The 23,864-nt window shown below is 38.0% G+C and overlaps 2 protein-coding genes across 3 annotated transcripts in view; one reads left to right on the top strand and one right to left on the bottom strand.

Annotated features, from left to right (window-relative positions):
- gins2 (GINS complex subunit 2) overlaps window positions 1-455 on the top strand; it is a 32,323-nt gene extending 31,868 nt beyond the window's left edge. Inside the window, exon 5 of the mRNA XM_067389037.1 lies at window positions 113-455. Within this exon, the coding sequence (XP_067245138.1) occupies window positions 113-229 (117 nt within the window). The 3' untranslated portion in view covers window positions 230-455. The remainder of the gene's footprint in view (window positions 1-112) is intronic.
- Window positions 456-1,179: 724 nt separating this feature from the next.
- The window catches only part of gse1b (Gse1 coiled-coil protein b), a 264,123-nt gene continuing 241,438 nt past the window's right edge, over window positions 1,180-23,864 (bottom strand). For both annotated transcript variants that reach the window (XM_067389833.1, XM_067389834.1), the window contains exons 5-17: window positions 17,980-18,146; window positions 16,198-16,395; window positions 13,042-13,209; window positions 12,518-12,822; window positions 11,744-12,077; window positions 10,537-11,147; window positions 9,882-9,994; window positions 9,491-9,752; window positions 9,109-9,222; window positions 6,541-6,912; window positions 5,084-5,368; window positions 4,738-4,841; window positions 1,180-3,296 (exon numbers count right to left, since the gene is read on the bottom strand). In XM_067389833.1, the coding sequence (XP_067245934.1) occupies window positions 3,159-3,296; window positions 4,738-4,841; window positions 5,084-5,368; window positions 6,541-6,912; window positions 9,109-9,222; window positions 9,491-9,752; window positions 9,882-9,994; window positions 10,537-11,147; window positions 11,744-12,077; window positions 12,518-12,822; window positions 13,042-13,209; window positions 16,198-16,395; window positions 17,980-18,146 (3,171 nt within the window). In that variant the 3' untranslated portion in view covers window positions 1,180-3,158. The remainder of the gene's footprint in view (window positions 3,297-4,737; window positions 4,842-5,083; window positions 5,369-6,540; window positions 6,913-9,108; window positions 9,223-9,490; window positions 9,753-9,881; window positions 9,995-10,536; window positions 11,148-11,743; window positions 12,078-12,517; window positions 12,823-13,041; window positions 13,210-16,197; window positions 16,396-17,979; window positions 18,147-23,864) is intronic.

Raw genomic sequence — 23,864 nt, 5'->3', positions numbered from 1 at the left:
GCAGGGTAAACAATAAATATTCTTAATGTTATACCCTGGTTAAAGGTAGGGTTGGCAGGTTTTTTTTTTTTCTTTTCATAAACACTTAACTTTCATTTTCTCATCTCTTTAGCTGGATAACCTCACGCTAATGGAGATCAACACCACACGCTCATTTCTGCTCGATTCTCTGAACTACATGTATAAACTGCGCTCAAACCTGCAGCCGGGCAAAAGTCAGGACTATTGAGATGTTATGAAATACCGGAGACATTCTCTACCAGATTGATCTGTCGTTTTTTGTGTTATATGTAGTAAACCATATGATAGGAATGAAATTTGTGTTTATTGAACAGATGTTTGAAAATATTACTGTTGACTGTCTGAAGAGAAAAAAATCATATCTGAACTCGACCACTGCCTGTAAATAGTGACTATTAGTGTAGCTATCTGGTCTAATAAAAACCTTTAATCAATGTTTGTATGTAATGGATATTATTATTATTATTATTATTATTTTTTTTTAACAGAACTAAGCTGTTTGATCGTTTTATATTTTTGTCTAAATTTAAAATTCATTTTCCAAATTTTGCTGGCAATTGTTTGCACAAAAACAAAAGGAATTAAACCACAATGTTTAATTTGTATTCACAACTTAATGAAGAATATTCAAGGTCTAAATTGAGAAAGTTATATCTGCTGCTGAGAGCAAGTGGAAAAAATGGCAACATTTTGGACATTTGAATGCGAGAATTTCACCACCCTGACTTTAAAGCCAAAACAGAATTCCTTTCCTCATCATGGTGGTCACACACTTCCCACCTTTATGATGTGTCATTCCTAAATATGAATTCTGGATGTCTGAAAATATTGTTTCATCAGGCAGGAGTTGCTTATATTCATACTGCACTGTGACAATTCCATTTATATTTCATTATGAAGTGTTCTTGGTATTGAAAAATGGATAACCTCAATCTCTTTAGTTTTAAAACATATCACAAGGCATTGGCCAAAAATTGACAGGTGTGGGAATCTTGTAATGTTTATATCTGTCAGCTCAGTACAAGAGCTTGAGGTGCTGCTATCCACTACACCTAAAGTCTGGCTCTGCTGTACTTTGTTTTTTGAGCAAGTCCCCAATGTTCGTTTCAGAAATATGCGCACATTAAATGAAAGAAATCCACATGTGGCAAACACGTTTTTGAAATATTTAATTTTTGTCTGAAATTACAGCAATATATCCATAAATACCTAATTACTACACTCAACAAAGAATATATTACATTACAATGAATTCAAACAAGTACATAAAAAAAAAAATCAAAAAAAAGAAAAATTGAAAAAAACAAACAAACATTGGTTTCACAGCATCTAATGTCCTCCATTGAGTTTGGGGGCGACTGTGTGTGCATGCGTGTGTTAGGCAGGTTTGTATCTGCACTCATCAGGGAGTGGTAGTACTTCATGTGAAGCTGATACACACACAGCAATCAATCTGATGGCATGCCTGCTCGGGGTCAGCATGGCTGAAATAAATGAGTGCAACCAAAGTCTTCACCTGTGCTTCATCAAGATGCATTTGAGACACTTCTGTGTTTTAACCTTGCACTAAATTTGGATTAAAAAAAAAAAAAGGTATGTATTCGGTTTATAACTGCATGCTGTAACACAGTGCCATATACATGAGATACAGCATGTGTTGGGTTGGGATAAGTGCCAGGAAAACAAACAGGTGTGTCATTTCCAGGTTCTACATCATCTAACAGAATAGTATAAAAAGGTAGAAAATAAAAGATATTACAAGCAGTCAGAGTTCATAAATGTTTTTAAGGCCCATATTCATGGTTTTTATCAATGACTTGTGGTCATGTTAAAATGCGTCATTGATAAGCTATGGTATAAAAACTTGGCAAACAAGAACGTCTTCAGACGGAGCAGACTTTCTTTGGAAAAACTTTTGGAATTTTCCAATTACAGCAGGATTGACTCAATTCAACTTGCTTTTGACTTTTTTTTTGGCATGCCACCTCTAAAACTTTGGCACAGTAATTGTCAATGGCGAAAATGTTTTCTATATAAAACAAATTATAATTATTCTTACTGTACAACATTATTTATGGATTTAATTTTTGTGCATGTCAATTCCTCTGACAAACTCTCATCGCTTGAGCTTTCTGTGAACACAGATCAGAAAATCATATTTTAGTACAAATGCCCTTTTTAATGCAGGAAACAGAAATCCAAAGAGGCTGCATGCTGCTTCATGACAAAAAAGACAACTCAGTGTAGCAGTCCAGAACTCTTCAGAGACGGGTGACCACTAGGCAATGATGAATGACAGTAGACATCCTGGGTCATACATATCAGTGGGTGCGTCATCAGAATGCAGGAGTAAAGTTATTCTGTGATGCATGGCCTTGTGGGATAAGAGGAAACTGTGTTGGCGGTAGGTCCTGGGTCCGTTGCTACTGTAGTTCAGGCAAAAAGGAAGTGATGCCATCACTCCACAAGTCCTGAAAGCATTATTCTGACCAGTAGCTGAGCAAACACTAAAAGTAAACCATTTGCTTAACGCCAAAAAGCATTAATATATTAGAAAAACAATGGCAGGCTTTTTTCTTCCAAAGAACAATGATTTAAGTAATTAAAAACATACAAAATTCTTTTTTTCATTGTTTTGAAATTATTTACAATACAATGCTGAAGCACCTCTTTAAAAAACTTTATTCTAAATCTTGAAATAAAACATTTTCCTTTATTTATCTGATGTTTTTTGTTTCCTTCCCTAGATTTAAAAGAGTCATCTGTCATAACAGTACCTCCAGATAGTTTCTCGGGTTTTTTGTCTTTAAGTGCATTTCTAGGCATGACCTCCATGGGAAAGAGATGGCAGGTGGGCGGAGCTGTGTTTCAACTGCGTTCTTCTTTCTCAATAAATGGTATGGCATTCTCTGTGAATTAGATGCATTTGGAGGCTTTGATGTCTATTCATGTGTGATTTTGCTCACTGGATGATGTCGGAGTGGAGGTCAGTGGATGGCAAATTTGTGGGGCAGATCTTCTGTTCCTCACTATCTCTCTTTAGGCTCTCCGAATGGACAGAGCATGAGTCTGGGTTTTGGGGATTGGGAGGGATGTGGGGGGTGGTCTAAGTGGGTGGTTGGTGGTGCCGAAGGATGTCACCTGGGTGGATAGCCCTTGAAGTGAACCCTAGACCAGGGGCTTTGAGGCAGCGTCAGGCACTTCTTAAAGTGCTCCAGCTCTGCCTGTAGGTTCTCCCTCTCGGCCGCCAGCTTCTGCTTCTGAGCCATTAGCTCCTACACACAAAATGCACATGTTAACTATAAGACATTATAAAATTACAAACAGGAACTCATTACAGGGTAGGGCAGCAATAGTATGACCAAATCATTATTTTCGATTATTGCTCTTGATTATTAATGTTGATTATTAGAATACATAGAACACCTTTTCATGTTTGGGAGAATGACACGTCATGTTCTGGCTTCACAGACAAATCCAGCTAAGAACGTTTATGAATTTTATGGCTTAAAATGTTTATTGCTTTTTACGCATTAGAAAATTAATCTCTTTAATTGTATCTGTACTTTGTTGTTTACTTTACTTTGATGAGAGAGCCTACAAGCTCAACAGAAAGATGTGTGATTGGTTATAATGCTCAGTAAAAATAATCTGATGCTACATTCTAAATGTAATGCCAAATCAATGTTTTTCCCTCATTTTCACATTCCGCTTTAATTATAGGAGCTGTAATAGATTGTTTAATTGTGCAATTGCCCCAAACTCCTTTCAATTTCTAACCCTGAAATACACTAATGTAGAGGATAGTAGATAAGTGTGCAGTATAAACAAGTATAAATCTATAGCAGGGGTTCTCAACTCCAGCCCTTGATGTTCAATTTCCTGCAGCGTTTAGCTCCAAACTTGATCAAACTCACCTGCCAGTAACATTGTAGTAATGCTGAAGACTTTGATTAGCTTGTTCAGGTGTGTTTGATTAGGGTTGGAGCTAAACTCTGCAGGAAATTGGAACTCGAGGGCCAGAGCTGAGAACCCCTGATCTATAGTACCACAAGCTGTAAGAACATAATGTAGAACAGGGTTCAACTAATCCGACCTAGGAAGGCCACTACTCAGCAAAGTTTAACTTCAACCCTAATCAAAGACTAGGGTCTTTGTGCAAGCTATTCAAGGTCTTCAGAGTTACTAGAAAAAAACAGGTTGCTGAAAGTTTGATCACAGATATTAAAACTACAAACTTTATTCAAAGACTCTGTTAACACATGGCATTAACATCAAATTTTTTTTGTGATCGTATCGGATAAACAACAACAGATTCCTTTTCGTTCACTTCCTTGATGTGTAACATGGGTATGTTTATTCAATAATATTTGTGCAACGCACTCGACGCTCCCGCAAAAGTGACGTAGAGTGTGAAGAAATAAGAGGGGAGTTGATGAAATCCAACCACAATTGGTCACAGGAGACACATTTGGAATGCATGTTAATATCAAGTTTAAATAGTAATGCGTCTAGGCTATCCACTGAAAATAAATTTTAATATCAGGTAAAAATAAAAGTCAAAGAGAAGTTCATGAGTTCACACTTACAAATAATCAGATAGTTAATAGTATGCGTATTTGGTGTGCTGTCCGAGGAGAAGGAGATAGATTGAAAGTGTTTCTCCCAGACTTTGTTAATAAAACGTCATTTAGCATTTGTGTGTTTAACACTTACCCCCATTGAGTGTGAGAGCTGTTCAGCAGTTACACTGAGATTATAGTGATGCACCTCCAGCCGTCTGCATTGACTGTGGAGAACCTGTCGCTCAATGCTTTGCTCTAGAGACAGAGTGAAAGATACAGGGAAAGGTAAGCGTGAGGAAGTGTCCTGTATTCCCATTTGCAGAGACCTCTACAAACACTGTTCATGTGAAAGACAGCTGGGCCAAATAGTCCCTTGGCATCACAAACACCAGCACACCACAACTTAGGAATTTGCTGAGCTGTTCCTCTGCTGACAAGAACTGTGATATCCATCATGCAACAGTTCCTAGTACCACCCAAGAGACCACATATCTTACCTTCTGTGTACTCTTGATAAGCTTCATAGATGGCTTCAATACCCTGCCACCTCGATGTGGAGGGCTCATCCTCCTCAGTGTCATCTTCCTCATCCTCTTCCTCAGACTCCTCGGCAGAGATCTCCTGGTGGGAGGGCTGTGAAAGGCAGTGCTGTCCGTTGGGCTGTGATGAGGGAGGGTGTGGGTAGGGCTTGGACCGGCCTGGTGTGCTCTGGAGCTCAGGAATGTTATAATGCACGGATGAATCTACTGCATGGTTCTGTTCTGACATGACCAAGGTACCACCTGATAGAGGAAGAGAAGTTTTGATTCTATTAGTTGTTCAGAAGATAGACCTGTTTACACTGATCTTGAAATGCTCAAGATCAGTGTTCTCTCAAGCTCTTCTCCTAAACCTGTTTACATATATGCAAAATGTTCTCTGGGAATTGAGCCACATTACTAACAGTTATTTCTCAATCCTGTTCCTGGAGACACAACAATACGTATAATATAATCATTTGGTATTAGTAGCCTATTATAAATAAAAAGTAAAATGCAATTATAAAAAATAAAAAATATCAGTATTCTTTTAAAAAAATAAGTTGAAATGAATGGCAACCCAAAGTTCAAACTGATGACTTTATCAAACGCACAGACCATCGATTAATATATCCCTCGCTCTGATATAGGTCTACTTGGGACTCTCTTATAGCCTAAGTTTTCATAAAAAATAAATTTCCCTATGGAGAAAATGAAATACTGTGAATATGTGATTTTCGGCGATCAAGATTTGGAAGCAGCAGCTCATTTTTCCTCTTGGGGGAGCGATCTGCTCATAGCTTATCCTGCCCATGAAATCCCCCATAGGCTAACAAACTAATGAGAACATGGGACCGTGATGACAATACATTACAACATAGCAAAGGTGCAAAAGCTGCTGTAGATCAGTTTACCCGGAAGTCTCTGTAACTGGCAGATTTAAAGAAAATTACAGTCGTATGGCAAATAAATAAATTACGGACAGTTACATACTTATTACCAACATTTTATCATGTAGGCTTTATGGTACACCTTAAACAAGAGATTTAATAGTAATTTATAGTGTTAATATTAATTGCCAAGTCCAAGTCCAAATTATGTATAAATCTCAAATTACAAAACAATTGACCCTTATGACTGGTTTTGTGGTCCAGGTTCATATATATATATATATATATATATATATATGCAGCTTCAGATTTTGTTCCAATCCCGTGACAGGACATCTGTTACATTTTATTGATGAAGTGTTTTTATTCACATAAAGTATATGAATAAAAACACTTCATCACTAAAATGTAACTATATACAGTTCATGTCATTTGTTGCATTGCTCTTGGTGTGAACAGATACCAAAACACTGTTGGTGCGAAGAATGAGTGTTGAGTAAGTAATGAAATAGCAAAATCTAAAAGAGAATTTGAATTGATAACTACCTTTACTCTTCTGAAGGGCTTTTTGGGTGGACTGCAGTACTGATTCATGGAACTGCTGGGCAAACTCCTCTGCAATAAAGCTCTCCCAGGGTTTGGTCTTTCCATTGACACTAACAGAACTCTCTTTAGTGAACGGGGGCTGTCGAACACTGTTCAGCAGACTAGAGCTCTTGCTAGGGATGCTGTCATTGGCTAGACCTTTATCAGGTAATGCAGCAGGGAAGGGAGAGTCTTTCGGTCTCAAGGGATCCGAGAGGGATCGGTGCTGATCCGAGTCCGCTGGGGGCTGGGGCACGGACACAGATGTGGAAGGACTGGGGAGCCGTTCATTCAGCAGCTCTTCGGATTGGACTGGAGACTGAGATGATGGGTCTGCAAAAAAAAAAAAAAAAAAAAGAAAAAGTTTGCATGCTGGTCATGAACATAGCAAAACATCAAATTTTGACTAAAGAAATATCATATTATAGTATATTTAGTATATTAGTATTAGTACATTTTCAACTTCAGCATTTACTGCATTTGTGGCCTCCTCACAATTACATTTTCTGTTAGACTTAACTTGGAGAAAATGTATTAAGTATTGGCATAAATGGATTGTGTGCACAGACCATTGCGTATAGGTGAGATATTGCACACCAAAGAGTGCATGGTAATTGTACTGTCTTGACTTTGTAATGCCTATGATGACCCCTTGTTCTTTGTTTCCAATAATAATAAAAAAAAAAAAAGTAAAAAAAAAAAAAATATACATATATATATTATATTTGTATTATGTATTATGTTTTTGAACACAAAGAGTATCAGTTCAGTGTTGATTCAGTTTCAAAGATCATTAACTATTAAATTAAAATTCAATTCGGCTATAAAGCAGCTCTGCAGAAAACTGTTGTCATCGCCCAGCTCAGTTCAGTTCTCATCAAATATTGTCAGTGGAGTCAGATCAATAATATTTTTGAAAATTAAATGTTCCCAACTAAGCAAGTCAGAGGCAATAGTGGCAAAGAACCCAAAGAACCCAAACTCCATCAGGTGATAGAATGGAGAGAAAAAAACCTTGGGAGAAATCAGGCTCAGTCAGGGAACCAGTTTTCCTCTGGACAAATAAAGCAACATGGTGTGGTTTAAATTAGTTCAACCAAAAATTATTTCATAATTTACTCGCCATCCTAGGCATATATGACTTTCTTCTTTCAGCCAAACACAATCAAAGTTATATTTAAAAAAAAAAAAAAATATCCTGGCTGTTCCCAGCTTTATAATAGGAGTGAATAGTAACTGAGATTTTGAATCCCAAACAAAGCGCAGCCATCCATCATAAAAGTTATCCATATAACTCCAGGGGGTTAATAAAGGCCTCTGAAGTGAAGCGATTAATTTAAGAAAAATATCAATAATTATAACTTTATAAGCTGTAATCACTAGCTTCCAGTAACATCTGTCCGCGTGCTGACGCATATGACGTAGGATGTACATCAATGTGTTGGGTCAATATGTCCAAAGATCACTCTTCTGCTGGAACTTGTGTATGGAAGCTAGTGATTCTAGTTGATAAAGTTATAAATATGGATATCTTTCTTACAAAAACACATCCCTCCGCGTCAGAAGGCCTTTATTAACCCCCTGGAGCCATATGGATTACTTTTAAGATGGATGAATGCGCTTTTTCGGGCTACTATTTGGGTTGCCATTCACCCCCATTATAAAGCTGGGAAGAGCCAGGATATGTTTTAATATAACTCTGATTGTGTTTGGCTGAAAGAAGAAAGTCATATACACTTAGGATGGCTTGAGGGTGAGTAAATTATGGGATCATTTTCATTTTTGGGTCAAGTCAAGTCAAGTCACCTTTATTTATATAGCGCTTTTTACAATGCAGATTGTGTCAAAGCAGCTTTACAGTGATAACTGGTACATAATTTGGCTGCACAGCAGCTCTTAAATAATAGTGTCAATGCAGGCAGATCAGAAGCACTGTTGAATAAATGTCAAGAATACTATTGAATATCAAATGTCAAGTGTCCCCAACTAAGCAAGCCAAAGGCGACAGCGGCAAGGAACCCAAACTCCATCAGGTAGCAAACAAGTGGCAAATAGGTGTTAAAATGGAGAAAAAAAAACCTTGGGAGAAAACAGGCTTAGAAACTAACCCTTTAATTCTAGGCTGCATCACAAGTCAGAATCTAACCAACTGTACCACTCAAAATGCCACCATAATCACATAATCATAATCACATTTGCATATTTTTATTGGACTTGGAAACTATACTGAAATCTATTTCAGGCAATTAACATGTTATCATAATGTGTTTTTGGTCAATCCCTGACAGTATACCATAGATCCTGTGCACAGAGATGGATTTGAAAGTATGCATGTTCCCATACAGCACATCTCCTGAGATTCATCCACACAATGAAATACTCGGTATGTTTCATGGTAATGAGCTGAAAAAACAGACAGTGAAGAACATCTGCCGCTGTCAACTGCTTTCACACACTGATGACACACCACAGTGTGTGCTGACACGTGCACACAAACGCATATGTGAACAGAGAGGAGTGCAAACTGACCTAAGTATGGGGCTGCAGGGCTCCTGCACAGTGGGTGAGGATTGTGTCTGATGCTGTCTAGAGTCACACTCTTCTGTTTTATGGCCTGCAACAATTCCTCAACTCTCTCGTTATCTGAAACACAGGAAGGAAAAGAGAAAGAGACAGACAGACATTAGAGGTACAGCTTGTGAAAGCATCTTGGTGTTTGTTTACTGCCAGAAGCTCTGAGGCTAAAGTAACGCTGCGTCACACGTGGTCCACATCAACACTTCTATCACCTTGCTTCAAATTTTTTTTATTCAACTCTGAAGTAAGCTCTATTGTGAAAATGTCCAGAGAAATGTATTATAAAAAACCAAACATACAGCATCAGTATGAACATGATAAACTGCATGAGTACCTCTTCTCTGCTGCTGTGTGACGTGGTTGAGGCTGAAGATGGTGAGGAAGCGTTTCTTGTCCTCCAGCTCAGGGCTGTTGTTCATGTCCTCTGGGGTAAAGCGGGTTATCAGGGGGACAGAAGTTGGCCGCTTGCTCTGAACAGCTGGTGGGGAGGGACTCCTCTCTCTCAGCATGCGCCTCCTCTTCCTCCTCTTTATCTCCATCATCTCCTCCCGACGGGCCAGAGTGGTCAGGTCAAACATCTGCAGAAACTCCACCTTCTGTTGAAAGAGAGGTACACTGATCAAGAAATACTGCTTTTAAGGTCGTGTGAAATGTGAAAATCTACACAAAGAAAAATACTTGCAAGCAGTACTCTGGTAGTCACGCATGATGTTGTGGTGATTTACCTCAGTGGAATCGTCTAGTTTGAGTGGCGGCTGTTCAGCAACCCTCCTGAGATGAGCTCGCACCTCTTCCTCATCACTCTCATCATAAGAGTCATCCAGCTCATAGTAGTAACCTACACAAGATATCAATGAACACTTAGAAATGACTATCAAATGATAACAGTTAGTCCCATTGGATAAAAATGGTAATAAAGGCCAAAGAATTCTTCAGTTTTGACACGTATGCTTAGCACCAAACATGTAGCCTTCCAATGTATACCTCATTTGATAACATGCACACTAGAAAGTTTCATCCTTGTCCAGTGTCTGCTCTATTCAAGACGCCATTACTTCATGCATATTTCGAACATTCACATTTTTATGTGTACATTGGGCTTAATCGACAAATATATACCCATTTTAAGATTATTTTCATTGGCTCATCATGCAATTAATAGAAGTGTTCGCTATTCAAAAATGTTGTAGTATTAAGCTACAATTTCATCTCATTTGCTTACACTAAAATGTATTACTCATCAGCATAATATCTGCAGTTGGCTATCTTGCTCTATAGATACTCTATAGAAACAATATTAGTCAACTCCAACCAATAATTTGCAGTAATAATAATTTTTCAGCAATTTCAGCATTTAATGATTGACAGTTAACCACTTACCTTTCTCTTTGGCTTCTCTGCGTCTTCTCTCCTCCAGGTCTAGTTTGCTGACAGCTCGTCTGTGCTGTTGCAGGAACTCATCATACACTAACATGGCATCCGGTGCAAGGCGTGAATGCCCCTGGAGGCTCTTAAAAGACCCGCTGGACTTCAGGCCTGTACTCAGCTCTCCATACGGCCCTGAAAGACTCAGCGGTGCCCTCTGCTGGTTCAGGAAGCTCTGGGTGGATTTTTCCAGCTCTGCTAAGAAGGTGTTCGGCTCAGAGAACCCAGTGGGCCGGATAGGGGGATATTTATCCAGACTGTCCCTTTTCCGAGATCCATCTTCCAGCTTTTCAGAGTTGTAATGGCGCTCATGTTTGGAGGGGGGTAGGGGAAGCCGACTGATATCGTAGTGACCCAGACTCGGGGGGTTGTGCAAGGTGCGTCTAGAGTCAGAGGAGGTCTCGATGAGCGATGCAGGGTTCCAGAGCGTGGTTGGAGGTGGGGGTGCCTGATCTTTGTGCTGGTGCTTTGGGGAGATAAGAGGGGGCGGAGCTCCCAGGAGAGGATGGGCATCTCTGTCTCGGTCACGATCTCTGCTGTTGGGCTCATGATGGTTTGGTACAGGTCTAAAAGAGGAAATACTCTGTAATTATCACTGTCACACACAAAAAAACATACACACACACACACACACACACACACACACACACACACACACACACAGAGACACATTTTCCAGTCTCTGTTAGCTCTGACCTCTGCAATGCTACAAAACCAAAACTGTCCCAAGGTTTTGCAACAAAAACGTTTATAACACACAGTGGCAAAATCTGAATGTGAAGACGCAGAAATCTGAGCTGCTCATTGAAGGCAACTGGATTTATACCAATTTTGAACCACAACTCTAACACCCCAACCAAACAAACTAGATTAATATGTAATGTATGTAATGTAAAAATAAATGAATAAGTGTGGCCTTGTATAAATCAGTGTTTCCCAACCCTGTTCCTCGAGGCACACCAACAGTGCACATTTTTGATGTATCCCTTATCTGACCCATATATTTCAAGTCTTGGAGTCTCTGTTAACGAACTGATGAGTTGTGAATCAGGTGTGTTTGATTAGAAAGAGTTTGAAAATGTGTAGTGTAGTGTGCCTCTAGGAACAGGGTTGGAAAGCACTGTTGCAGACTCCTCAACTGCCGATGTGAAAACGCCCCTACCTGTGTCCCTCTATATGCAGATCTGCGATTTCCCCCTGTCTGCCCAGGTCCAGGTGCTGCTCTAGGACCTGCTGACGGAATTCTGACACCTGGTACTGCCTGTCCTCTTTCTCTTGACGTAGTTTTCGTTGCCGGGCCAACCAGCGCTCTTCCTCATTAGTGCGCTGCAGCATGGTCGCTGCTGTCAGACCGGCAGGTCCCGCCCCCCCAGGGCCCAGATACATGCCATGGGCAGAGACAAGGCTGGGCACAGGGTGGTGGGTGGAGTTTAGAGAGTGGTGGAGTCCAGGCTGGATGGGTTTAGGGGTTGTAAGGATGGGCTCTTTGGTTTTATCTGAGGGGAAATTATAGGCATAATTATATAATGCACCCTTATCCATTATCTAAATGCATCTTATTCATCTTATTATTTCATCCATGCATAGGTTCCATGCCAGACTTAATTTAGTCTGGCATGGATTGGTAATTTAGACAATAATTTAGTCCGCTTAAATCTGGCCCTTTAATACAATTGCATTCAGATCTGCCTCAATCCAAACAGCAACCGATGGATAGAACTATGTCAGTGCATTACATTTTTTCTTTCTTTCGATAATCCATTTCACTCTGGTGTATGTCACAATATGGAACAAAAGATCTGTTACTTATCTGTTACCAGTGGAGTGAATCTAACAAAAACAACAAGCCACTTCTTAAATATTTGGGATTATCAAGCATTCACCTAAGCATTCATACCCATTTTGTGGTTCAGCACATGTAAATAAATGTTCATACCGGGTCTGTTCGTAGTGATTCTGTCTGCAGGTTTGGCCCTGTCGTCTGAGGGGCCTCTCAGCCCATGAAGCTCAGCCAGATAGTGGCTCTCAACAGCCTTCTCTCGTGCCGCCCTCTCCTTCTGTCGCTCCATCTCTCTCTCACGCTCTCTCTCCTTTTCCCTCTCTCGCTCTCTCTCTCTCTCACGCTCCAGCTCTTTCTCTCTCTCCCTCTCTCGCTCGCGCTCTTTTTCTCGCTCGGCCTCACGTTCTCGCTCTTTCCCTCGCTCTCTCTCTCTCTGTCGCAGCTCGTCCTCCATCTGAAGTCTGTGGAAACACCACACACATATAGATGAGCTCAATAAATATATATATATATTGTATACAAAATAATATCTGAACTAATATTTTTGAACGGTATGGCCATTACCATTACAAAAAAATGACTGTGGTACAATATAATATAGTATAGTGATGTATCAATTGAAAATACATTGATATATTCTGGTATTAATGTTGATGTATAATCTAGGTGTTGTTTCATACCTCTCTGACTGAAGGCTAGACAGTGAGGGGTGGCTTAGGTCTCCAGGGTAACGCACCCCAGGTAGGTGCATGTGTACTGCAGATGGGTGTAGAGGAGGAAGAGCTCCCCCTGTAGGCAATGGATAGAATGGCGACCTCAGCGCTGACAGACAGAATGGATCATCCATTCTATGAAAGACAAAGATATACTTTACACAAAATGTTAGAATAAACAGATGCTTAGTCAGCTATAAATAAGGCATTCATAGATTGACCTCTCTAAAAAACAGTGTGGCTCTTTCAAAACCATGACAAACTCACCATCTGACGATAACGTTTTGTTTTTATGCTGAAGTTATCTCATCTGCCGTTTTAAAGCTGCAGTAGGGAGTTTTTAGAAAAGTTGACTTAGCCTGAAAATTTGAACAAGCACAACTCACAGGTCACTCCCCCTTGCTCTCTGCTGCGCTACAGCCCTCCCTCCACAGCTCCTCCCCCATCACAACGGAGCCTGCCGTGAACACGCAGGCTAGTAAGCAAGCAGGACCGATGACGGCGGATTTAAACAGTTATAGCACATTCACTGATATGAACAAAACATCAACAATATGATATACATTTGACTATGGCCTTTCCATACTTTGACTACAAACTTGGTCCTCAAAACAACGGTAACTAATGTTACAGTACGCAAATAACTGGCTTCTCCGGTTATCTCTGTATGTATATTTTAGCCAAGAATAAAACAAAATTTGTTATTAAACCACTCTGCCTCTTTTAATTTTATTTAAAGAAACAAACAAAAACATATTAATAGCCTCAGGCAACGAGTGATTAATTATCTGCAATGTCTGCTTATATTTATAACAAAACGAAATATTAAACAACCCTTCCTCTTTTCGTTTACATTTCAAACATATTAAATGTAATACTATTTGTCAGTTTTAATGTTCAATAATAGCCATTATAAAAAGGTATAAAAATATACAATAAGAAATAAAGCAAACAATTCAGTCAAGCGTACAAAATCAGCGCTTTAGTATGATACAAAAGTTAAATAGCCATATATATTAATTTATGAAACGTCACGTTGCCCTCAGCCAAAACGGAGCCAGCGGCAAACGTCAGAAGGATTAGCCGAGGTAAGGCTGCTCTCCGCTGGGTACATGAGCGCTGAGAGTCCGGTGATCGCCTGGATCTCAAAATTCCGACAACGTCAGATCAAATTTTCAGAAAGGCGCTATCTTTATCAATTAACCACAAATTTGAGCTTTAAACCAGCACATTCTCGTCTGAAAAAAATCTTAAAACTGCATATCATGACTAGCCCGATCACACGAAAATGCGTATCAATAGTACGAGTTTGTAATCTCGTAGAATATATACGCCAAAATGAGTTTTTCGCGTGCATATGATACGCACTTTATGGGGTATTATACGTACGAAACTGGATTGTTTGTCCGCCATAAGCAAAGCTGCTGCACACCGGTAATCTTGAATTTGAATGCCTGTACACGCTGTGCACTGTGGCTGTGCATGATAGAAGTGTGATCAGCGCGCACACGAGCTTGATTGACACTGCTAAGACACTCCTCCTGACTCTGATTGGTTGGTTCTTACCGGGAGCGGTGTATTTCTGCAAATGGCAATAGGACCACTGGGAGGAGCCAGAGGAGCTTGATTTTTTTCACAGATTATCTGTCTCATATTCTACTGTCAGGACATAATGACAGGTTTAATAAATATGTAAAAAATACATTTTTACAAAAGTTACCTACTGCAGCTTTAAATGCTCAAAAAAAGTTGATGTAAGATTTTTTTATGTTATAATACAGTCTTTTAACCCAGATTATTGTCCATTGACTGCTATTAGTATGCCATTCATGGGATGATATTCCAAAAAAAGTTTGAGGCGTGGCTACTCTAGCAGGCGGAGCCAAAGGGTGTTTACCTAGTGTGGGACGATGACTGATGCATTACATGGGAAAAAACATTCAGCTTCGGTTACAGAAGTGCAAGCCAAAATTCGCTCCATTTAGACCTTCAAAGATTAAACAGGGCATGAACATGTTTAATTAAACAGGGCATTGTGATGCAACGCAATACAATGGATGCTTTAATAGAATAACAGCATCATCATGCACCTGTTCAGAAAGACAACTGTACCAGTTTATAATGTTTACTTTGATTTGTCCAGTGTAGACAGCCTCAAACAGTTGTGGTGTGTCATGTCTATAAATTTGCTTAGTGCAGATATGTTGTGTGGGTTTATTATAAATGAGATGCTCATGTCCGCTCTAGACAGAGTGTTAGTCTACTCAATTGCCTACTCATAACACCTGGTGCGTTTGCAAAATATGCTTTAATTTTGTAATTCCAAGAATTTCCACTAGTTTCCCCATGTTGTTTTGGAGTGGAACAGTAAGAATCATATTCATATTCATGTATGCAAAAAGAGCAGTGTGAACACTCTGCTAAACATCTTCTTTTGTTGTTTCATTAACATTAAATGACACAGATAGCTGTAGTGTCACTTTAAGAGTGAACACACGGACCGAATATACACATCCGAGTTTTGCCCAACTGTTAAGTTAATTTAACACATAACCAACTGTGTTTATGTGAATACACCAGGGATGGGCAACATCAGTCCTGGAGGGCCACTGTCCTGCAGAGTTTAGCTCCAATCCAGATAAAAACTCCAGCAGACACTGATTAGCTTGAGCAGGTGTATTTGATTAGGGTTGGGTCAAAACTCTGCAGGGCAGTGGCCCTCCAGGGCCAAAGTTGCCCATCCCTGCTCTACTCAATAGAAATTTGACATAATTGTCGGTGTATTTGAGCATTTAAGCGCAATAAGCCACGAAAGAAAACTGAATTTGGGATTGCATGCTGTCTGAGAGAGGCATCTTTCTGTGTGTGTGCTTCTGAGGTGTCAGCAGTCAGCACAAGCACCACATTGAGTTTGTTTTTCACAGCTTACTGCGCTTAACTCTTTTAACATCACGCAAGTCACGTTTTTATCTGCTACATGGATATATTTACATACCGCCCAGCCCTATCTGATAGTGAGTAGTAAATGATGACAGAATCATCACTTCCTGTTTTGTTTCATTCTCATGTCTCAGTTATTGTCTCTAGGGGTTTAAATGTGTTAGCTGTTGCATGTTTGTGTACCTGTAGTGTGAGAAGGAGGGATGGGGCAGATATCCAGGATGGTAGTAGGCAGCAGCAGCTGCAGCAGTGGCAGGATCAAGCCCCAGTGGTAACGAGGGCATGCGTAGCTCCTCAGCTGTGGTGTAAGGACGAAACCCTCTCAGATATTCCTCGGGAACACTGGTCGGGGGCACAGCATGGGGCATCTGACGGGGCAGGCTGTCAGTGAAACAGAGGAAGATAATTTAAAGCAATAGAGCCAATAAAAATAAAAAAGGACAAGGATGTGCTGACATGAGTTGTGCCTGAAGTAGGATGGGAGTAGCGTTGTCAAAAGTAATGGTACTTCAGGACCAAGATGATACTTAAAATTAAAAATGTAACAATAGCAGCCTGCAGTACCAATAGTACTGGGTCAATCCGGTACCCACTTATAGGCAGTTGTTTTCAAAGGTTTCTATTCTGCTACACAATTACACACTGCAAAGTTTTAAAATTTATTAAAATGCGGGTCTGAACCTGAAATTTCTATGTCTGACATTGTGATAAGATCTGTGCAATAAGTCTTGCAATGAAAGTGCAATAGAACTGCCACTTGTTCTCTTACCTGTAATGTTTTTCAGTTTATAACTTTTCGTTTGATCTTTTTAATGCAATTCTTACTTAATTGAACAATATTTGAAGGCTAATGTTTTTGTGGTTCAGCACATGTGAATCAAAAGCATTTTTTTAAGTATTATTAAGTTATAATTATTAATAGCATTAATAATTAACTAATTTAATTTTTTTAATATTTTTATTTTTAAATAGTTAAATAAAAAGAACTATTAAAATACAATATTGACAGTAGTTTTTGCTATGGTACCAAAATTGGTACTGAGAAACGGAAATTTTACGGGTATTGAAACTGTAAATTTTGTTACTATGACAACACTAGATGGGAGGCTTTAAGACCTCTCCACACATCTTGCAAATTTCAGCATTAAAACGACTGTAACAAAGTGGAAAGGTATCACTTTACAATAAGGTTTCATTTGTGAACAGTAGTTAACTACAATAGTTTGTGAACTAACAATGAGAAATATTTCCAAAGCATATTAATATTAGTTTATATAATTTCAACATTTACTAAATACATTATTAAAAAGAAAAGTTCTACCTTTTCATATTATTTAATGGACCTGAGCTAATATGAACTAACAATGAACAGTTGTATTTTTATTAATAATTAACCAGAGTTTACCATTATTTACTTAGACTGTGGTGGCCCGCATTTAATCTGTCCCACCACAGTTTAATAATGAATTGAAAATATTTTTACATTTATCATAAAGTAAAAGATCTCTAACGTTGTGTTTTGAACTAAAATCCAAATTGTGATATGGCTTAGTGTGCATATCAAGCCACAAAAAAGTGTGTGATTTATTTCAAAGCATTTTAAATCTTTGTGTGTGTGTGTGTGTGTGTTTGTGCTATTTTTCTTGATTTGATGTTTTATCATGTAATGCAATACAATTCATATATTTTGAAGTGTGACTTAAATGAACAGACACATTTTTAGACCACTGTACTGTATATACAAAATCTTTCTAACATGTTTCAACAAATGTCTTATTATTATTATTATTATTATTATTATTATTATCACTCAAAATATGAAACTATAATTATATTTACCATAATGAATAAATAACTTGAGTGTATTTCATCTTGCTTTTTTAATCACTGTATTTTAGGGAAGACGAGAATTTAAATAATAGTATAGTAGCACTCTTGGAAAGGAAGGAGGTCAGTAATACTCACTTAAGGGGCTGAAAGCGTGAGTCTTGCATCACAGATGCAGGCGTCAAGCCAAATGCATAAGGGTTTCCAATTAGGTGGGCTGGGACAGTGGGACCCCCCTTCTCTTGGGTAGAAGAAGCCTCTGAACTTAACCTGTCCCGGCTGAGTCCACGAGGACCTGGCTCGGCCTAAAAAGACAAGAGAGAAGTTCTTTCAAGTTCTTTAACACATTGAGAACAGAATCGAGTCCTGAAAGAAGACGCCTGCCTCCAAATGAACATCCAACACACCGACACACACATGCTACCCAACCCCAAGCAAACCCCAGAATCTACAGTACTTCTCAGATGTGCCTAAAACTTTCAACACCTCGTCCCCTTGGAATTATAAAGTTCTATCTGACATTTTTGTCAAAATTTAATTATTTACATATTCTTATTCTGTGATAACTTATTTACATTGTGTTTTATGTTGTGTACATTTTGTGACTTTGTAGATAAAACCTTTTTGTTTTCTAAATAAAAAGTCAAATGGAATGCAAAAACTTTGAAGCTCAATATCTCAAAACCGCTCAGAATGCAGATAGTACCTTAATATATTCCACATGCTCCAGCTCCAAACTTTTTTTTTTATCAGCCGAACACGAAATTTAGAAGAAAGCCAAGTTTGATTTTATTCAAAGATAAATGTTTCATCATAAATCCAGCTCTGTGCTTTGAGGGGACTGTGGGACACTAGCAGGACAGAGCCCATCTCTATTGTCTATTGTTCACTGCAATACAGGGTACACAACAAGTGTATTAACATATCAATACGTATGAATTAGAGGTCAATCGATAATACATTTTGCTGATAGGATAATAATGAAGAAAGGCAATAAAAAAAGATTATTGTGCTGATACTAGTAAAATTGGTAACACTTTACAATAAGTTTCATTTGTTAACAATAGTTAATGTATTATCTAACATGAACTAATCATGAGCAATACAGTTGTTACTGTATTTTTAATCTTTAACATTAGTTAATAAAAATACAGCTGTTCATTGTTTGTTTGTTACTTCACAGTGCAATAAATAATGTTAACAAATACAACTCTTGATTTTAATAATGTAATAGTAAATGTTGAACAAAGATTAATAAATGCTGTAGAAGTGCATTTCATTTATACTTCACATTAACTAATGTATTTAACTAATGTTAACGAATGAACCTTATTGTAAAGTGTTAAAGTAAAATCTAAATAAAAAAAAATATATATATTTTTTTGTATTTCCTTCCTGTGTCAGGGCAGCCAAGAGATAAAACAGTTTATTGTGTAACCAAAATATAAATAATATCAAAAAAAAACAAACAAACAAACAAACAAACATGCACATGAACATGCAACCTGAACGCGCAAATTTTTTAAAGTTTAATAATCACAATTGCTATATCACACTTCCTGTTTTTTTCAACCCCTAATTGAAGACCTCTTAAAATGACAATTAAGACATGTACTAAACATTTTTTTTTTTTTATCAGTCTGAATTTAACACATTTTAAGTACCTGGGGGAACCCTGGACAAAGAAGTATGTGAAATAAGGCAGAAGATACACTGAACACAGAGTTTATGTAAGGGCATACTTGTACCGAGGCCTGGAGTGATTGCCCCCCATCCCCACTCACCCGCTGGCCTGCACTCATATTGCACTTAACGTTCCGGGCCGGAGCATGCTTACATTTTACAACATTTACGATACATCTTCTTGTTTTGAAGAAAACAGGAAGAAAAGCGCTTGCACTAATAGACTGCCTAATAGATTTATCATTTATGCCACGCAACAATTTTCACTCGATTGTGCTGCACGTATCAGAAGATTATTACAGGGGCAGCTGATTTTGATGGAGGAATTTGCAGCTACAATTCCTGTTCATCAATAAGGTGAGAACCAGACCTGTTATAAACCTAAATATCATTATTAATTTATTTTTAATTTTTTTATTTAATTATTTATTTGAAAAATTGAAAAAAGTGTACTATCCAAATACTAACAGAAGATGTTTTATGTCATAATGATGGCAGTAGCAAACACAATATTACAATTGTAGTAGCTGTTTCATGCTCCATTATGGTTAGCGATCACACTACATGCGTACTGCGCTCGGCATACTGCCAACCTCTTCAAGCGGGCCAGGGCAAGGTTCAGCGAACCATGTCTGGGCACAATACGGAACAATCACAGTAGTCAAACGAACCAGGCTTTGGGGGTCAAACGTGCTCGGGCACGGTTCAGATCACCTAGTCTGAGTACACCCAAAGACAGCGACAGAAACTCATTCTGGTGTGACAGTGAGATGGGAAATAAGAGACAAGAAGAGAGACAGCAGAGCAAAATAACTTCCTAATAAGGAACAACATAGTGTGGGTTCCGGAAGTATTTTCCCATTCATTCCCTTCACTCTTAAAAAAAAAAAAAAAAAAAAAAAAGAGAGGACTTGATCCAAACCAACCAGCTTTAGGATAAATTACAATATTGCTAAAAAAGGTAAAGGTACAAGACGAAAGAATCATTGTAAATGACAATACAGAATATGAACAGTAAAACACAAAAAGTAGTGACTTACTGTCATTGATTATAATTATAAACAATCTACTTTACATTTATTGCAAAACACTGCAATATATAAACTGTTGAGAGTGTAGGGAGACTCATTATTTCCAGTGCTTCATGTTTAACTTTTCTGATTGGTTGATCTCTCTTTAGAATTATGGGTACAGTACAGTAGTTTTTCACCATTAATTTGACTATGAAATACATTTTAAAAAAGTAAGAAGCATATAATTGATTAACAACAGAGCTTAAGGTATGTCTGTTTTTTAAAGTCTATATGGTTATATTATACGTTCCTCTGATGAGAAAATGAATGGAATTTTCACACCTGGAACCACACTGCTGTAAACACTACGGCAAAGCCCATTTAGAGCACCATTAACTTCAGGATGCGACATCAATATGAATCACTTCTAATGTTGTGACTTACTCTCTCCCTCGCCACTTGTTGTATAACACGCTTTACTTAGCAACAAAGCAACCTCCAACCGTGCACACACATGCACCCCTTTAAACCACGTCTTCCTCTCTTAACATTACCATGATCTCTTACGGGAGGAGAGGAAGGTGTCCGATGTGTGGTCGGCCAGAAAAGTGGTACAAATGAGACAAATGAAGTCAAAATAACAGATTAAATAGGAAATCCTGAGATGGACCACTAACTTTCCCCACCCTGATCCATTTATTGAGCAAAGAACAGGCTGCTGCAGAAGGCAAAGACCTCGCGATTAACCACATCACTTTTTCTTTATGCGTGCCATGGCTAATGACATTTAACTGCAGCGTACAGAGGTTATTGAAATCCATAAAGCGCCATTAACAGAGTCTGGAGGACATTTCTGCGCCTCTCATTTAACACAAATATATAATCAAACAGAGATCTTTGGGGCTGTCGAATGCTGTGAACATCTTCCATGTGATCTTTCTGCTATGTTGGGAATCTGCAAGGTGTTCATTTTAAAAAATAAACTATGAGAGGTTGTGCTATATTTTTAGTAGTATAGTCACGATTAAAGGTGCCCAAGAACGTTCTTTCACAAGATGTAATATAAGTCTAAGGTGTCTCCTGAATGTGTCTGTTAAGTTTCAGCTCAAAATACCACGTAGATTTTTTTTAATTAATTTTTTTAACTGCCTATTTTGGGGCATCATTAACAATGCACTGATTTACACTCGGCGCCGCCCCCTTAAATCGCATGCTCTCTGCCACACCAGCTGTCGAGTATATTACAGTGCATTTACAAAGTTCACACAGCTAAAATAACCCTCAAATGGATCTTTACAAGATATTCGTCATGCATGCTGCATGCATGCTTCGAATTATGTGAGTAAAGTATTTATTTGGATGTTAAAGTTTTATTCTGAGTGAATTTGAGGCTGTCCTCCGTGGCTAACGGCTATTGCTACACTGTTGGAGAGATTTATAAAGAATGAAGTTGTGTTTATGCATTATACAGACTGCAAGTGTTTAAAAAAATGAAAATAGCGACGGCTCTTGTCTCCGTGAATACAGCAAGAAATGATGGTAAGTTAACTTTAACCTCATTTAACAGTACATTAGCAACATGCTAACGAAACTTTTAGAAAGACAATTTACAAATATCACTAAAAATATCATGCTATCATGGATCATGTCAGTTATTATTGCTCTTCTTATCTGCCATTTTTTGCTATTGTTCTTGCTTACCTAGTCTGATGATTTTGCTGTGTGCAGCTCCAGACGTTAACTGGCTGCCCTTGTCTAATGCCTTTTATAATGTTGGGAACATCATTATGCAAATATTGGGACGTACACCCCGACTGTTACGCAACAGTCGGTGTTATGTTGAGATTCGCCTGTTCTTCGGAGGTCATTTAAACCAGTGAGATTTATATAAGAAGGAGGAAACAATGGTGTTTGATACTGTATGTCTTTTCCATGTACTGAACTCTTGTTATTTAACTATGCCAAGGTAAATTCAATTTTTGAATCAAGTGCACCTTTAAAGGATGCTGTTAGGCATGACAGACAGTGGAGTATATTCACTGTATTGCATGACTGTATTGCATATTTATTATTAACCAGTTTTTACATAATAAAAATATCAAGGACACATTAAGGCCAATGCACACTGCACTGACAGACTCAGACCAGCACTGACAGTAATCAGATTCTAAAAAATAACTGTAAAAACAAAAATTTACACAGTAAAATACTGTTTTCCATCGAAACAGTAATATATCATAAAACAATGTATTCAGGGTAATATTTGACATTTGATTTGCTGTTCTTTTCTTTGCTTTGGCATTTATGGGGTTGATGTGTTGGATTACAGAAGAAAGCATGTAGAGAACGCTGTTTTTGTTGTGATCTAAGGCACTTGCTATAATCATGAATAAAAGCTTCAGTGACCGACATCTTCTGTTTTGTCATCAGTAAGACATACAACACCTTTCATTTTATTTAAAACCTGATACTGAAAATGACAATCTATACATTTTTTAGTTTATCAAAAAGGATGAACTATGATTGACAGTGTGACAAACAATGGCACATTCATTCATAATTCTGTATCTTAACTCCAAAGTAAACTTTATTTGCCACAACCATGACTTATAAAGCATATGTACTATGCATAAATGTTTCAACTATGTAATTGGATATTTTTCAACATCGGAAGTTTGCAAAACTATTATCACAAGTATAATGGCAGGGACATTGAAAATGATTTTCGTATGCAAAACTATTACCCAATCATAGCAGTGGGCGTTTACTTCCAAGTCTTGAATGCGTCATGCCCATCAAAACCGTTCGAAAGTATTTGAAAAAGAGTCAAAAACAGGATAGATAATAGGTTATTACTTGTAAATTAGGATGCTTTTTGGTGTAAAAATCTTAATAACATTATAAGTGGACCTGACTGAAAATTATCAAAAAAAAAAAAAAAAAAAAAAAAAATGCAGCTCATGACCCCTTTAATGCTGATGTGCTCAATAGGTGATTTTTAAATTGATCTCTCACATTTGAATATCACATTTTTATGGTCATACTAACTAGTTAAAAAATTCCTGAAAAACTAAAAAAAATTAAATAAAATAAAAAAATCAAAACAATAAGAGTAAATAGTAACTGTTACGCCCTCTTCTGGTCATTGACTGGATTACAAACTCTGTGTGTACATGTGGGTTTACTAGCCAGAGTTTGGTGACGAAATTGTGACAAAAGTTGACAAAACCTGGCGATAAAAAAAAAAAAAAAAAGATTTAAACAACATGTCAACATCTTCTTTTGGGCTTTGGCTCAGGTTACACTGCAGCCATTATAATTAGCTTG

Source organism: Chanodichthys erythropterus, chromosome 7 (genome assembly GCF_024489055.1).
Source record: "Chanodichthys erythropterus isolate Z2021 chromosome 7, ASM2448905v1, whole genome shotgun sequence".
Lineage (NCBI taxonomy): Eukaryota > Metazoa > Chordata > Actinopteri > Cypriniformes > Xenocyprididae > Chanodichthys > Chanodichthys erythropterus.
This window is presented reverse-complemented; position numbering and strand designations above follow the sequence as displayed.